The following is an 18,277-nucleotide window of genomic DNA, read 5'->3' as shown; positions in this document are numbered from 1 at the left end:
ATATTTTTAGTGTTTTATTGATGGTTTAACCATGTAATTTTATTAGTTCTTGTTTAGCCTGTTTAATTTAGAGATACATAATTGGATAAACTATTAAACCCTTTGAGAGTTTCAGGTTTACATAATGGAATAATAACCATAAAAAAAATCTCATTTACTATATTTATAAGTTGGAAAAATGTGCACAAAGTTAACTCTTTATCGTGGGATCTTTAATTTTATTCCTTGTGCAAAACATAGATTGTTTTAGCTCTAGTTTGATATTGTTTTCATTTAATGAATCTAGAACTCTTAAGTCGTGCATTCATACAAGTCACGCAATGAAGGCTATTAATTTGGAATTATATAGATAGATAACAATTATTAACCTACATATTTATAACAGATAGAGTGGACCATACTCAAAATACAAATTGAAAAATATGAAAATAATTTAAAATACTTAGTACAAAAAACAACGAGAATTAGGAGATTGTACAACAACTTGTTCAAAAGTGCATATAGCAAAATCATATTCAATATCGCCGTTAAGTAAGGAATATGGATACCAGAGAAGAAAATAAACTACATTATTTTTTATGCAATCAACAAATACATGTGTGTACGTATGGGCACATATCACGTTGCACATTTGTAATCAAAATTTTGTCAACTATATCATTTGTGAGTTATTGAAACAAACTCAAAAAATAATTTGAACAATAAAACTAACAACAAAAAATAGATTGAGATAAGTGGAGCATTTTCCAGTATCGTATTAAAATAATATTAAGTAACTAATATTCAAAGAATCAGTGACACAAATTATCACGGATGATAAAACATGCCAGACTTCGTTGAACATACCTGTTTTACCTGCATTTTTCATAATGCGAGTCTAGATTTTAGGCTCGCATCTCATATTATGTTTGTCCCGTATATTTTTTTGCAAACGCGGTCATTAACGGGGAACATGATTTTTTGAAAAATTTATGTTTTAGGGAACAGTATTTGTCAGGTCCGTATTGCCCGCACTCATTTTTTGACGGGACATGCAAAGATTTTAGATTCGCACAATCTACTATGTTGGCTTCACTCCACTTTGTTTTTTTACGCACATTTATTGGATGAACATGAATGCTGCGAGCGAACATGCCGATAACATTACACTTGTATCTTAAACTAATGCAATTTCATTACAAATGTGTATTATAATTATTTATGTTATAGACTGATGCAAAGATATGGTAATTAACTTGAAAATGATGTATTATAAAATGATATAACTAAGAGTACCAAATACAAACACTTGATACGTCAAATACATAATTAAAAAATAATAGAAAATAAAATTGTATTAATTTCATTTAATTCAATTGAAAATATTACACAATCAACTTATAACAGAAAAATATAAATTCAACTTACACATTAACATTACTAAAACAACTTATATATTAAACTTACACATAAACATTACAAAATCAACTTACATTATATTAAAATAGTTAAAACTTCAAAACATAAATTTTTCTAAAATTTCTTCCACTTCATTGTGTTCTTTGATGAATAATTTATCAACGTCAAGTAATAAAATAAAAATTTATTTCTACAAGGATTTTACAATTTCAAAAAAACAATACTATTGTACTAAAATATGAAATTGGGGTGCATAAGAGTTTGGTTTGCATAGTATACAGATCAATGTGATTAGAGATATTGTTAAGATTGTGCATAAGAGTTTGGTTTGCATAGTATACAGATCTATGTGATTAGAGATATTGTTAAGATTATTCAAGATGGTGAAGTTTATGGATACCAAAGCTGCAAGTCAACTGAGTAGCTGTTTAATTTTGATGATGACAATACTTACTAGCAAACAATATCCAGTGAAGTCCATATTTGTTCAAGATATTTCAAGTAGTCGAAGATGCTCAATTAAGCTATCATCTTGAATCAAACTTTCCTTTTGAAGATCAAGTCATTTCTTTGAATTCAACACATTGGTCAAATGACATTCAAATGAAGACTTATGTTTCAAGGTTCAACGATGGTTTAACCTCTCAACTCTCAGATGATGGTAATCAACATGAAGAGATCTTAAGCCTTATTAATAATATTCAAAGCTCTTCTACAATGCTAAATTCAAAGATAATGATGCCAAGACTTGATCGTGTCCGTCTGAGTGACCAATGTCTTGTAAATACATAGGGGTATTTCTAGAAATACTATTGCCAAATCACACACACTAAAATCCTTTGAGAAGCTTCTCATATTATTTTTAAACCACCTGCATTTTTTTTAAGGTTTAGCTAACTGACTAAGGGAGTGTCTGATTGATTGGAAGACTTTTTCTAAATGGATAATCAATTAGACATAATAAAATAAACGATTACTTTCACTAAGTTGAGTCTTAAATCGATTGGAACAGTCTCTTAATGATTGGTAACGACTAAATATCAAAACCTTCAATTTGTGGCTTGAATAATTGATTATTAGAGGTCAATAATCGATTATGACATTGGTTTATCCCATGGACTTTTTCCAAATTTAAACCACAACCGAGACTATAAATCGAGAACTTCTATATCACTTTAATTTTCTCTCATTTTCTTTAAATCTTTCATTTTCCCTCGTTTACTTTAAATCTTTCATTTTTGTCACATATATTTAGCCATAGAACTTTGAGAGTATTTTTTATTCTAAGTCAAATTCTTTGTTCTTGGTGAGGGATTAAATGTAATTTACGAAGAGTGTATTATTTATTAAGTAAATATTTCTTATGTCAAAAGTTATTTCGTTGCAAGTTATACTAGTCAAAAGTTATTGTTTGTTTTAGGGGATATTCTGAGGAAGTCTTTGTCTGGTTTTTGAGTTTTGTCAAGAATAAGAGCTCTTTTCGGTTCGTGAAGATCAGCCATTAAATCTTCAGAATAGTTCTTGAGCTTTGTCTAGTTAAAATCTCTATCGATTTGAGATTAGTCTAGTTAATATTTCACTTGGTTCCTGAGTACAGCCTAGTATAAAAGCTCAATTGGTTTGAGATTACCCGTAAAAAGATATCAGCTCAATTTGTGGTCAGCCTGTGTTAATACCTCAGTTGTGTTTGTTGTTTGGTTGGAAGTTAGCCTTAAAATTTCATTTCCTTGTATAAGGAAATTCATAAACATATCCTTCTAAAAGCTCCTAAGTTTAGTAGATACTCTCAAAAATAATTTTTAGGGACAAGAGTAAGTCATCTTAAGTCGAACCTGTATAAATCTAGGGGTGTTTCTCTCTATCCCTTTTCTCTTTACTTTATTTTATTTCCTTTGCTTTTCCGCTACTTATTCACTAATTGTTTTTAAAATGTTTTAAAATTCTAACGTTCCAAATGAATATGTTTTCAACCAAAAATTTTCAAACCTTCGGTAAACTTGACAGAGATTAAAAATGACCAAGCATTTTTTAAATTCTTTATTTTTCATTGTTTGGTAATTGGGTATATTATATAGAATTATTTCTCTAGTGCAATGCAACAATAAATTAAGAAAATAGTTATGACCAACTTAGGCTAGTTCGTAATCAAAAGAGGTTTGACTGAACAATAATTTATATTGTTAGTTCCATGTTTTTGTGATTGGCATAATTTTGCTAAAACATGGTTTTTAACTGATGTTGAGCAATATGTTGAAATATCTTATCCTACTTTCATAACACGTTCAGGTGTTATGTATTTTGACGGATGTTCAGCCAGATGTAGTGACATCCTACACTAGAACATCCTGACAGTTCAAACTGGTTTTTATCCTTGAAAGATTTGATTGAAAAAAAATGAAAATTTGGAATATTCATATATTCATTGCTGGCACCGGAAATCAAGGAATGTATAGGTCAAATGCATATTTGTTTTGGTTTTTAGAAAAAGAATCTTTGAAATTTCTTTTAGAAAACTAAGATTTGATTTGATTTGATTTGTTCCTATTTTTGTGTGAAAATCTTACAGTTGTTTTCAAAAAGGAGGAGATTTGATTAATTTTAGAGTTCAAGCCCATACTAAAAGAGTCTATAAATAAGGACTTAGGAAACCTAGTTTTGAAAAGCATTCACAAATAGAAACCGTGTGTGCAAAATAAGCATTGGTGTTTTGGGAGTCCTTTAAGTTTTCGTGTATTCTTTCTTTGTGTCACTCATGTATCTTTAAATACATTAAGATGGGTGGGTGTTCTCACTCTTGAAGCTTTTAAGCAAGAGAGTTAAGTATTGTTCTTGATCAAAAAATTTAAGCAAGATTAACTATTGTCCTTAGTTGAACCTCTGGTCACGGGTTGTGTGGTTGTGTATATCACTACAATGATTGGAAGTAGGATGTCGATTTCTCGTATCTAGATGTTGATTTCTAGGTAGAAGTTGCACTGGGTGGGGATTAGGAGATAAATTATAAACTGAGACTATTTAGGCTTTGAACTAGTACTACTACTAATGGTGGATTTCCTTCATGGCTTGGTAGCCCCAAAATTAGGTGTTGTTGCACTGACCTGGGTTAACAATTACTTGTGTTATTTATCATTCTGTAGTTTATTTCTATTTTGATATTTGTATTGTTAGTCAGGAGATGTTATAACATCTGTCTTGATATTTTGTATTGTTAAGACATTTGTCTTGACATCTGTTGGGTAAGTGCCAGAATTTCAATTGACATCGGAGTAGGCACCATTTTTTGTTTATTGGGTGAGATTAAGGGATAATATTTATGGTATTATGGATAAAGAAGGAAGATACAACAACAAACCATCTATGTTATATGGTTCTAATTATGATTGGTGAAAAGTCAAAATGGTGGCTTTTTTGGAATCCATAGACAACAAAGCTTGGAAGGCTGTTTTAAAAGGATGAGAGCATCCTGTTAATAAAGTAAAAAAAGTGAATGTGTCCTTAAAACCTGAAGAAGATTGGTCTGATGAGGATGAAAATTCTGCTCTTAGAAACTCCAAGGCTTTGAATGCTCTATTCAACGGAGTAGACACGAATGTTTTTAGGTTCATCAACACGTGTACTATAGCCAAAGATGCCTGGGAAATCCTTAGGACAAGTTATGAAGGCACATCCAAGGTAAATATGACTAGGCTTCAACTTCTCACTTCCAAGTTTGAAAATATGAAGATGAATGATGATGAGACTATCCAGCAATATCATATGAAGATTCTTTCAATTGCAAATGGATCTAGTGCCTTGGGAGAGAAGATATCAGAAGAAAACTTGTAAGAAAAATTCTTAGCTCTCTATCTAAGAAATTTGACAATAAGGTGACAGCCATTAAAGAAGCTCATGACATCAGCACCATCAGGTTTGATGAACTTTTTGGCTCACTTCAAACTTTTGAATTGGCTATTACTGACAAGTATGAGAAAAATGAGCAAAGGCATAGCCTTTGTATCAAGTACTGAAGATGAAATAGGTCAAGCTGACATAGATACTAGGGAAGGACTGTCTAACACCATTGTATTACTTGGAAATCAATTCAATAGAATTTTTAAGAGAATGGATAAAGGAGGAAGACCATATGTCAAGAACATCTCATCTGACATTAGGAACAATGATGATTCTCGGAACAATACCAGACTTGAAGAAATTCTCAATCAAAGCAAAGGCATTCGATGTTATGAGTGTGAAGGATTTGGTTACATTAGACCAAAATGTACAACCTATCTCAAGAGTTTGAAAAATGGATTGATTGTATCTTGGTCTGATGATGATAATTCAGAAGATGAGACTACTACTAAAACTGCCAAACTGGTAATGGCTCTTTCTGGAATATGGGCTGAAGAAGTGGAATCATGTGATGAGAATGATCTCTATAAATATCTGGACGTGTCCTACAAGGATGCTTGTAAGAGATGTGAAAAAGGTCTCAAAATAGTAGAAGAATAGATAAAGATCATTGCTGATCTGGAGAATGAAAAGAAGAAACTTCTGTGCACTATTTCTCATATTCAAAAAAAGGTAACTTTCTTAAACTGCAAGCTTGACAACTAGACAAACTCTTTAAAATAGATGAACAATGGAATTGGAATGATAAAAGAGGCTGAAGACACAAAAGTCAAATATCACTCAGATATTCAACAAAAGAAAAAGCCTACAAAAAAGTTCCTTCCTGCTGAAAAGAAAATAATGATCAACATGTCAAACCACATGTTCCAACATATTGACAGATTAAATGAAGCTCCAAATTTCAACTCCTCAACTTGAAGATGTCATTATTGTGGTGATTAAGGTCACATTAAGCTTTTCTATTATTAATTTCTTGGAGACAAAAATTCTTCAATTTATTCTAAAGCTGCTCAAGTAACCAAAACGATAAGTATAAAATAAAGAGATGTCAACCTAATAGCTCATACCACCTTGAGAATAACAAAAAGAGAAGACTGGTACTTTGATAGTGGATGCTTTAGACACATGACATGCATTCAAAAATTATTGTTGGATATTAGGTATCACCCCACAGGTGCTGTCAAATTTGTTTGTTGGATCTCCAAACTTATAAGATGTTCTTCTTGTTAAAGGACTATCTGTTAATCTTATTAGCATTAGTTAGCTATGTGATCAAGGGTTGTTGGTTTATTTTTCAAAATTAGAATGAGTAGTCAAAGATGAGAAATAAGTTGTTCTTATGAAGGGTATAAGGTCTAAAGACAACTGTTACTTGTGGGAATCTCAAATAACTGCTTCCGCATGTTCAATAACCAATAAGGATGAGGTGAAACTATGGCACCAGAACTTGTGGTTATAGATGACTTTTCTGGTTTTGTATGGATGAAATTTCTTTAAAAAAGTCAGACTTTCATGGGATGTTGGAATATTTATGCCAATATATTCAAGAGGAGGAAAAGGATGAGATTATCAAAGTCAAAAGTTATCATGAAAAAGAATTTGAGGATGCAAAATTCTCCGAGTTTTGTGTTAGTCATGAACTCTCGTCTCAGCTAGATGAAATTGTTGAGCAAAAGACCAGAGCAATACAAGAGTCATCTGGAATCATGCTTCATGCTAAACAACTGCCACAAAATTTTTGGGCTGAAGTTATGAATATTGCATGTTATATTCAAAACAAAGTGACTTTGAGAGAAGGAACTTCTATCACTCCTTATGAGTTATGGAAAGGAAAGAATCCTACACTCAAACATTTTCATGTCTTTTGGAATAAATATTATATCTTTGAAGGATAGAAAAACACTTAGAAAGGGGGGGGGGGGGGGTTGAATAAGTGTAGTTTCAAAACTCGTAAGATAAAAATAATTTGCACAAGTATTTTTATCCTGGTTCGTTGTTAACTAAACTACTCCAGTCCACCCTATACAAGGTGATTTACCTCAACTGAGGATTTAATCCACTAATCACACGAGATTACAATGGTTTTCCACTTAGACAACTTCTAAGTCTTCTAGAGTCTTCTGATCACAACTTGATCACTCTAGGAACAACTGCTTAGAGACCTTCTAAGACTTCTCTAGAGTATACTGATCACAACCCGATCACTCTAGTCCTTTACAAATTAATGTAAACAAATTCTAAGAGTATTACAATTGCTTCTTAAAAGCGATAATCACAAACTGTGATATTTCTCTTATAGATTTAAGCTTAGACTCACTAAAGTATTACAACAGTAATGTAGTGAGGTTGAAGATGAAGTTTCTGAGCTTTGAATTGAACAGCGTTTCAGCAAGTTAATATTCACAGAAATTGTTAAGAATCGGTAACTTGCTTCTCATCAGAACTTCATTTATATAGGCGTTTGAGAAGATGACCGTTAGGAGCATTTAATGCTTTGCGTATTCCGTACAGCATTGCATTTAATGTTTCACTGTTTTGTCAACTACCTCGAGCCTTGCTTTTGCTGTCACTACTGACATTGCCTTTAGTAGCTTCTAACGTTCCTTTTGTCAGTCAGCGTAGCCTGCCATCTAGTACTTGATTCTGATTTGTTCTTTGTAAATACAACGTTGAAAATCATCAGAGTACAAACGGCTTGGTGCAGAGCATCTTCTGATCTTCTGATCTTGATATGCTTCTGAGCGTGATTCCATGACTTCAGTGCTTCTGCTTCTGAACTCAAGTTCTTCTGATGCTTCTAATAGACCATGTTCTGATTCTGCTTGACCATCTTCTGATGTCTTGCCAGACCATGTGCTGAAGTTGCATACTGAACCTTCTGAGTCAAAGCTTCTTAGCGCTGATTTGTGCATACTCTTTATATATTTCCTGAAAAGGAGATTGCATAGGATTAGAGTACCACATTATCTTGAGCAAAATTCATATACATTGTTATCATCAAAACTAAGATTATTGATCAGAACAATTCTTGTTCTAACAATCTTGACTGGCAAAGAGTCAATAAGAGATGAAGGAATACTTCTGAGGTATGTTGCACTAATCAGAGCTTATAGAGTGTTTTACTATATCTAAATATAAAATTGCAATAGAACTCCTAAGTGTAGTTCTTGATGACTCAGTTACTCAAGAAAATGTGGATGTTACAGAAAATTTTTGAACATCTTATGTCCCGACTGATGAAGTATAGTAAAAGATGAAATCTGTAAATTCAAAAGCACTAAATCAGTAGGATCTCAATCTAGTAAATATATCTCTACTAAAGAGTAGATAGAACAATCTAAGGAACTGACCTTAAAGCACACTAATAAATGGGACATCATTGAATTCAATGAGAAAGTATCTAATTTTGATGAATATTTTACCTTAAGAAACAGTCTGTTTTTCTGGATTAATGGGAAGCAAGTATGTTCTTCATGATGTACGCTGAAGCTGATTTTAGGGAAACAAAGGGGAGTATCTCTAAGCTAATGAGTATGAAATAGATGTTGAAGAATTACAATGTGTTGACCTGAATATCATCAAATATCTCATTCAACATGGCTAGAACAAGAATCTTGATATCCAACTATTCAATAATTTTATTGAAGGAAAGATTGTTACTCTGGAGCATATGGACAACAAGGAATAACTTACTATTATGTTTAAAACAAACCAAATTAAGAACATAAGCAGTGGGACTGGAACTTTCACTATTAAAGAGTTATAACAATTATGATTATGGAAGAGTGCAACTGTTACTGCATCTTTCCTCTATTTTCTCTGCATGACAACCGCGAGGAATGTATAAGGCTTTTTTACAGGGGCGGGAGGTGGAAAAACACCTGAAGGCCTTCAAATTTACGTGTTTCCATCTATGTGTGCGCTTCTGTTTGTTTATATTTACTCTATTTTTTTTCAATTTTTGGCTAAAAGGGGGGAGTAAAGTGTTTGTGTGTTTTTGTTTGTCTTGATGTTACAACACATGTCCTGACATGCTGGTTGGCATACATCTTGATTGTGCTACTACTAAGGGAGCATAGCTATTGTCGTTGCTTGATGAATGCAACTATTAAAGGGGAGCATGATATTCTATCATGTTGGTTGATTGTGTTGCTGCTGGAGCTAAAGACTGCTAGTGGAGAGTGAAGAATGTGTGTAATATGTCCTGACATCCTACCTGATGTGAGGCTTGACATCCTGCCTGATGTGAGGCTTTTTATTATCTTCTGCTGCATATGCCTCTGTTGTATAAACTTGGGAAGTTCATGTTCTGGTATCCATTTGAGGGGGAGTACTGGTTTTGTATGACATTAAGAGTAACAGACCTGTATGTTTGTACAAGCTCCAAAGATCTTTGAAGAAGAAGACTTTTGTGTAACTGCTCTGCATCTATGATATATCTTTGTATTATGTAAATATGATTTATCTCCAGGGCTTAACTGTATTTTGGTTGTTTTAGCCAAAATTTTCCAAAGGGGGAGATTGTTAGTTCCATGTTTTTGTGATTCGCATAATTATTCTAAAACATGGTTCTCAACTGATGTTGATCAAGATGTTGAAACATCTTGTCCTACTGTCATAACAGGTTCAGTTGTTATATGTTTTGACAGATGTTGTGACATCCTACACCAGACCATCCTGACAGTTTAGAATGGTTTTTTTCCTTGAAAGATTTGGTAGAAAAATATGAAAATTTGGAATATTTAGATATTCATTACAGATGCACGCAATCAAAGGAGTGTATAGGACAAATGCATGCTTTTTTTTTGTTTTTAGACAAATAATCTTTGAGGTTTCTTTTAGAAAACTAAGATTTTATTTAATTTGATTCGTTCCTATTTTGGGTGAAGATCTTGCAGTTATTTTCATAAATGAGAAGATTTGATTTATTTGAGAGTCCAAGCCCATTCTGCAAGAGTATATAAATAAGGACTTAGGAAACCTAGTTTTGAAAATCATTCATAAATAGAAACCGTGTGTGCAAAATAAGGGTTGGTGTTTTAGGAGACTTTTAAGTTTTCGTGTATTCTTTCTTTATGTCACTCTTGTATCTTTTGATACACTGAGGTGGACGTGTGTTCTCACTCTTAAGAAACATAGATAAAATAGGAACATATAGTTGGAGTTTGACTTGTTTGTCCTATCTCTATAGCTCTTTGTGTAAAATCACAAAGAAAGATACATCTACATTTTATGGATGCTCCGTTTTCTTCAAGAACAGAGTTTGTCTAGATTGTCGTCCCTAGCGCCCATCAACAAAAACAACTTCACATTCCCTTACGCACAAAACTAAGTTAATAAAATTATTTCTATTTACTTACTTTACCCATTATTATTTCTAAATAACTTATTAGAACTTTTTTGTTTAGGTGCTTGGCTCGTGGTATGACTTACAATAGATGTCATAGACACTGCATCACTTAGTATCACAATCTCTTGAACCACCTAACACCGGACGATGTATTTCCACTCAACTAATTGTTTCATAATCATTTATTTTTAACATTACCTATTTTATTATCTAATTTATTTTTCCTCTACAGTTTACTTGGCGGCCATATCTATGCTTGGAACATCATCGTGAAATCAGAGAAGAAGATGTAGCCGCATTGACTGCACGCACACAAATCATCAGGTTCACCAGTATGGAGATGCACCATAGTGACTTTGTGAAACTGCAGTTCGACATGCGTCAACAAACCTCATATCCCTAGACATGCCTTGAACAATGGCATCAACATAAAATTAATGAACAATGGGCCTTTGACAATTAGAAAGACTTCGCTAAAGATGAGTTTCGTCAATAGAGGCACAGTAGTCAATGAGCCTTAACTAACGTTGTGATGCCAATCAAATTTAAACCAACTAATAATTATATTGCTTGGTACTGATCGGTTGCAATTGATTTTTTCTCTGAAGCTAGCTATTTATACAACCCATGACAAACCACTTACACGCAATAAGCTTCAACGTCTAACTCCCCACAAAATTACCAGACCACTTACTCACCATCCCCGACCCAACAAAATTGTCAATCAACAAACACTCAAACTCACAATCAATACATGTCAGACACTCAACCATAAAATCAAGAGCATACTCCATACCATCACCAACAACAGGCTTATTATCAAAACAACCAACATCCATATGCCCCGAACACATCATCCTATCATAGCCAAAACACGCAAGGAGCATATAATACCAGCATTTTCTCCTACCAAAACGCTCAAACATCACAACACTAAGACATGCAACAAACATGGGGTTACCAAACACCACAACAACTATTTCTTCCTTTCTCCAACTAATCATTCACACCAATGTCACCATTCAATCGACTAGACCACGCACCAATAACCCCATCAACAAAATCCAATTACTTTGGCATGTGTCACGAACTCAATTACGGCAGCACGTCAATGCACACTCAAGACTACTTAGAAATTTATTTACATAATCTGGTGATGGTGATGTTCCCGCGACCTCAAATCCCTAAACACCTGGGTGAATCAACTGCAAGCGCGACGAGTTATGATAGATATGGGTGTAGAACTGGTGATCGATATGACCAACTCAGTCGTCCTTATCATTGTTAAAAATATCATCGTATTAAAGTAATTTAAATTAAATATTAATATTTACATTTAATTTTTTTTAATAATTTATTGTTTTAATTAAAAATAATAAACTAAAGCGTCAGATAAATTGGCGCCATCACTTCCAATTTAAAATGTGGTCTCCAATTAGATTGGTTAAGAATAAGTGTATACGGAACATTAATTCAATTAACGACAACTTCGCGCTAGATAAATTGGTGTCAGCTCTTCCACTTTAAACATGGTCGCCAATTAGATTGGTTAAGCGTATACGAGACATCAATTCAATTAACGACAACTTTTATTTTTAAATGAAGTCGTCAATTCATATGCTAACACCTTTACGATTTCAAAAAATTTGTTTGAAAATAGATTATTGAGATTTAAGCGGAAAAAATGGTTATTGTGAAAATAAAATTAAAAAACATGATTTTTTTAATAAAAATATCTAAATCTCGACTAAAAAATAACTTTAAAAAATATTAAGCCTTATACATACTTCATAAATTATGACGTCAAAAAGAGTCACCTCTCACTTTGATCGTTGATGAATAATATATGCATTGCAAATTGCTGACATTATCAGTGGCGTCACTATACGTCACCAGCATATTTATGAACACGGCAAGATCATTTTTTAATTCGATCTCATGTTCTCATCTATCATTTTTTATCTACTTCTGGATTTGCATCTCAAGTAAATAAATATTAAAAACCCTGCTAAATCCTAATGTATCTTAAATAATTTATCTAAAAAAGAAAGAAATAATAGAATTATTAAATAATGTATAGACATGGTGTAAGAAGAAGCCTAATTATCAATTTAATTGTCGATGATTAACAATTTAAAAACACAGATTAGCACTATTTTAAGCATAAGTCTAATTGTCATTTATTCTAACATGACTCAAAATTGTGTTACGATTTAACTTAGGTTAAATAAAATTTTAATATACATTTATTCTAACTTGGATTTATAAGGTAAAGGGTAAACTCTAGATGTGTTATTCTATATAGACTATAAAATCCACTTATAAGACAATGTATTATGAACTAAATGAAATTATATAGAGATCAAAAGATAGGAAGAGAAGAGAACAAGCAACATTGTATTATATTATTTTCAAGGGTGAACTTTACATTGTAATATGGGTCTTATTTATAGGACCTAAGGGAGGTAGAAAATCATGTACATTAAAGTGGAATAGGAAGATGAACAATAAGAAGAGGGATGAACATCTACTAGTATAAATGTTTATAACACTCCCCCTTGGATGTCCATTGAGGATATGCCTCGTTAGAACCTTACTAGAAAAAACCCAGTGGGAAAAAAATCTAGTGAAGGAAAAAGAGTACAATATCCTTTCATTTCTCTCCCTCAGTTGAACAGTCATTTCTTCGATGAAGACCAATCTTGTGTACTAGTTGATTAAAAATTCTGCTTGGGAGTGACTTTGTGAAAAGGTCTGCAAGATTATCACATGAACAGAATTGTTGGATGCTTATATCACCATTCTTTAGGAGATCATGAGTAAAGAAGAACTTTGGGGAAATGTGTTTTGTCTTGTCTCCTTTAATGTAACCATCTTTCAATTGAGCGACGCATGCGGTATTATCTTCACATATGATCGTTGTATTTAATTTTTCAAAAGATAAACCACAAGTATTTTGGATGTGCTGAATTAAGGATCTCAACCAAACGCATTCACGACTTGCCTCATGTAATGCTAAAAGTTCTGCATGATTAGATGATGTTGCTGTTATGGTTTGTTTCACCGATCTCCATGAAATAGTTGTACCCCCACATGTAAACAAATAACCAGTTTGTGATCTACCATTATGAGGATCTGACAAGTAAGCTGCATCTGCATAACCTGTTAATTCGAATTGGGATACTTTTGTATAAAACAAACCCATGTCTATTGTACCTCTAAGGTAACGAAGTATATGTTTGACTCCGTTCCAATGTCTTTGTGTAGGTGAAGAACTGTATCTTGCTAATAGATTTACAGCAAATGATATATCAGGACGTGTATAATTAGCAAGGTACATTAGTGCTCCAATTGCACTGAGATATGGTACTTCAGGACCAAGCAATTCTTCATCCTTTTCTTGAGGTCTGAAAGGATATTTCTCCACATCTAATGATCTAACAACCATTGGAGTAGACAACGGATGACTTTTGTCCATATAGAAGCGTTTTAACACTTTTTCTATATAGCCTTCTTGATGTACAAATATTCCTTTGTCCAAATGTTCAATTTGCAAACCTATACATAATTTTGTCTTTCCTAGGTCCTTCATCTCAAACTCTTTCTTTAAACAATTCATAGTTTTTGGGAGTTCTTCAGGAGTTCCAATAATATTTATGTTATCCACATAGACAACTATTATTGCGAATTCCTTTCCTGATCTTTTTATAAAAATACAAGGACAAAAGGACAAACGTATTATGAACTAAATGAAACTATATAGAGATCAAAAGATAGGAAGAGAAGAGAACAAGAAACATTGTATTATATTCTTCTCTAAGCAAATATTCACTTTGGCGATCATACCACATTCGTCTAGACTGTTTCAGCCCATAGAGAGACTTGTTCAATCTTATGGAGTAGCGTTCTCGAGACTCGGAGTTGTGTGCATCTGGTACATTGAACCCTTCAGGGAGTTTCATGTAAATTTTACTATCAAGTGAACCATACAGATAAGCTGTTACAATATCCATCATGTGCAAATTAAGCCCTTCATGTGCTACTAGGCTTATTAGATATCGAAAAGTGCTTACATCCATTACAAGTGAATATGTCTCATCAAAATCAATTCCAGGTCTTTGGGAAAATCCTTGAGCGACAAGTCAAGCTTCGTATCTCACAATTTCACCTTTTTCATTTTGTTTACGTACGAAAACCCATCTGTATCCAACTGGCTTCACACCTTCAGGTGTTCGGACTACAGGTCCAAAAACTTGTCTTTTGTAGAGTGAGTTTAATTCTGCTTCAATTGCATCCTTCCATTATGGCCAGTCCTCACTTTGTCTACAAATTTTGATAGACGTTGGTTCCTCATCCTCTTTGTCATTTATCTCATTTAGCCCTATATTGTATGCAAAAACATCATCAATGTCGACTTCGTTTCGATTCCATTGTATTCCATTTTGGACATAATTTATCGAGATCTCTTTATTTTCATGAGTTTCAGGTACCTGATCAATCTCTTCTAGAGATGAAATGTCTATTATGTCTGGCGATTCTTTTAGATTTTCTATATCCTCACTTGGGTCATCTTTATTCTTAGCTCCCTTTCTTGTTCGAGGATTTTTATCTTTAGAACCGATTGGTCTACCACGCTTCAGGCGTGGTTGAGACTCATTAGATTTTCCAACAGGGATATCAATTTTTATTGGAGCATTTGCAGCAGGTATATATGATTTAGTCACACCTTTTGGATCAGTGAACGCATTTGGCAATTGATTTGCTAAGTTTTGTAGGTGAATTATCTTTTGAACTTCTAGTTCACATTGTTTTGTTCGAGGATCAATGTGAGATAATGATAATTCATTCCAACTGATATCTTTTTCCAGCTTCTTATTCTCTCCCCCTAATGCTGGAAAATTTGATTCATCAAAATGACAATCAGCAAAATGAGCAATGAATAAATCTCGTGTTGTTGGTTCAAGGTACTTTATAATAGACGGAGATTCATATCCAACATATATTCCCTTCCTCCTTTGAGGACCCATCTTATTTCGATGTGGTAGAGAAATTGGAACATACACCACACATCCAAAAATTCTTAGATGGGAAATATTAGGTTCTTTACCAAAAACTAATTGTAAAGGGGAAGAGGTGTGGTAACTCGTTGGCCTAATGCGAATTAATGTTGCAGCATGCAAAATTGCATGTCCCCAAGCAGAAACTGGGAGCTTGCATCTCATAATCAATGGTCTTGCAATTAATTTTATTCGTTTAATAAATGATTCTGCAAGTCCATTTTGTGTATGAACATGTGCTACTGGGTGTTCAATGTCAATCCCAATAGACATACAATACGCATTAAATGCTTGAGATGAAAATTCTGCAGCATTATCAAGACGAATTTTCTTGACAGGATAATCGGGGAAATGAGCTCTTATTCGAATCAGTTGAGCTAGCAATCTCGCAAACGCCTGGTTACGAGTTGACAACAAACAAACATGTAACCATCTAGTTGATGCATCAATTAAAACCATAAAATATCTAAATGGTCCACATGATGGGTGTATTGGCCCACAAATATCACCATGTATACGCTCTAAAAAACTGATAGATTCATTTCCAATTTTTGTTGGTGATGGCCGAATTATCAACTTCCCCTGTGAGCAAGAGCTGCATGAGAACTTATTTGATTGAATAATTTCCCTACTCATTAACTGATGACCGCATGAATTTTCAATCATTTTTCGCATCATTATAACTGGGATGGCCCAACCAGTCATGCCAAATTAGAAATTTATCATTATTTGTAAACTTCTGGTTTACAGTTGCATGTGCTTCAGTTATACTAATATAAGTGTAGTACATGCCAGAGGATAAAGCCGATAGCTTTTCCATTACACATTTTGTGTCTGAATTGTGTTTTGTAATACACAGATGTTCAATCCCTCCATCATCTCCTATTTCAATATGGTATCCATTTAGGCGGATATCTTTGAAACTTAATAAATTTCTATGGGACTTGGGGGAATATAATGCATTATCAATGTGCAATATTGTTCCACCACGTAACAACATATGGGCTCTTCTGGAGCCTTCAATTATTTTTGAGGTGCCAGAAATAGTACTGACATCAATTTTTCGATTCACTAAATTAGAGAAATATCTTTTATGCTTGAGAATTGTGTGGGTTGTTGCACTGTCAGCAAGGCACATATCTTCATTACTGGAGCTAGTGTCCATATTCATTCTAAGAACAATAATAATTTTTTTAACAATAAGTTATAAGCGCACATTAAAAACACAAATTATTTAAATAGTAAATTATGTAAACAAACAAGTAGAAAACACACTTTATTATTATTAGAAAATAAAATTCAAAACATCCATAAAACTTAAAAAGAAAATTTCCATAAATTTTATTTCTTGACACTTCCATCTCCAATAAGGTGATCAATTTTTCCACCTGAATCAGCAAAGAAGTCACCAATATCTAAATGGGTAACATCCATATTACCGTAATCTGGATCATCATCTTCATTAGCAAAGTGAGTCTCGATTCTTTCCTTTTTATTTTTCAGTGATTTTTGATAAAGATCAACAAGGTGTTTTGGAGTACGACAAGTGCGACTCCAATGACCTTTTCCTCTACAACGATAGCAAATATTTTCATTTGTTTTGCTACTCTGACCCTCTTCAACATTTTTCCACTTCGGGTGGAAATATGTGTTTTTATGATTCCCATTGCGACCACGATCAAAACCAAGACCATGAGCATAATTACGACCACGACCACGACCACATGCGTATGCACGACCGCGACCACAATTTTTCCTATAGTGGTCGTGCCTTGCCACATTAACTTCTGGGAATGTAGTTGTACCAGTGGGACGGGCCTCGTGATTTTTCATCAATAGTTCATTATTTTGCTCAGCCACAAGAAGACAAGATATTAGGTCAGAATATTTAGTAAACCCCTTTTCTCGATACTGCTGCTGCAGGAGCACATTGGATGCATGAAAAGTGGAAAATATTTTTTCTAGCATATCTTCATCAGTTACTTTTTCTTCACATAATAATAACTTAGAAGTTATTCTAAACATTGCAGAATTATAATCACTTACCCTTTTAAAATCTTGCAAACGTAAATGCATCCATTCATATCGAGCTTTTGGTAGGATAACCGTTTTTTGACGATCATATCTATCTTTCAAATTTTTCCACAAGACATGTGGGTCAGTTACGGTAAGATACTCATTTTTAAGATCCTCGTGAAGGTGACGACGAAGGAATATCATGGCTTTTGCCTTTTGTTGATCAGATGATTTATTTCCTTCTTTAATAGTGTCACCGTGACCTTCTACGCTTAAATGAATTTGGGCGTCTAGGGCCCATGTCAAATAGTTCTTTCCCGAAATATCAAGAGCCCAAAAATCTAATTTTGTAAGATTTGACATACTTAGTAGTTCTATCATAAAAATAAAAGAAATAAAAATATTATAATGAGATAATTATCATAAAGCCAATATTAAATATTAATATTTAAAATAATATATTTTTTTAAATTCTAATATTTAGAAATAACACAATAGTAAACTAGATTGTCACATTAGTCTTAAAATTATCTGTTTTTTTTTATAAAAAAAAAATTAATTTAGT

The 18,277-nt window shown here is 33.2% G+C and overlaps 1 protein-coding gene across 1 annotated transcript; it reads right to left on the bottom strand.

Moving 5' to 3' along the window:
* Positions 1 to 17,037: 17,037 nt before the first annotated feature.
* On the bottom strand, positions 17,038 to 18,075 carry LOC131619326 (uncharacterized). Its single transcript, XM_058890435.1, has one exon. It carries the CDS (start codon positions 18,073 to 18,075, stop codon positions 17,038 to 17,040), a length of 1,038 nt encoding a protein of 345 aa, XP_058746418.1.
* Between the last annotated feature and the right edge of the window lie 202 nt (positions 18,076 to 18,277).

The sequence above is a fragment of the Vicia villosa genome, linkage group LG7 (assembly GCF_029867415.1).
Source record: "Vicia villosa cultivar HV-30 ecotype Madison, WI linkage group LG7, Vvil1.0, whole genome shotgun sequence".
In the NCBI taxonomy this organism is placed as follows: Eukaryota; Viridiplantae; Streptophyta; class Magnoliopsida; order Fabales; family Fabaceae; genus Vicia; species Vicia villosa.
Note: the sequence above shows the minus strand (reverse complement) of the source record. Positions and strands in the feature narration are given on the sequence as shown.

What these genes read in the sequence shown, in the direction of transcription:
- LOC131619326 (XM_058890435.1), bottom strand. Translation starts at nt 18,075, where the DNA reads ATGTCAAATCTTACAAAATTAGATTTTTGGGCTCTTGATATTTCGGGA.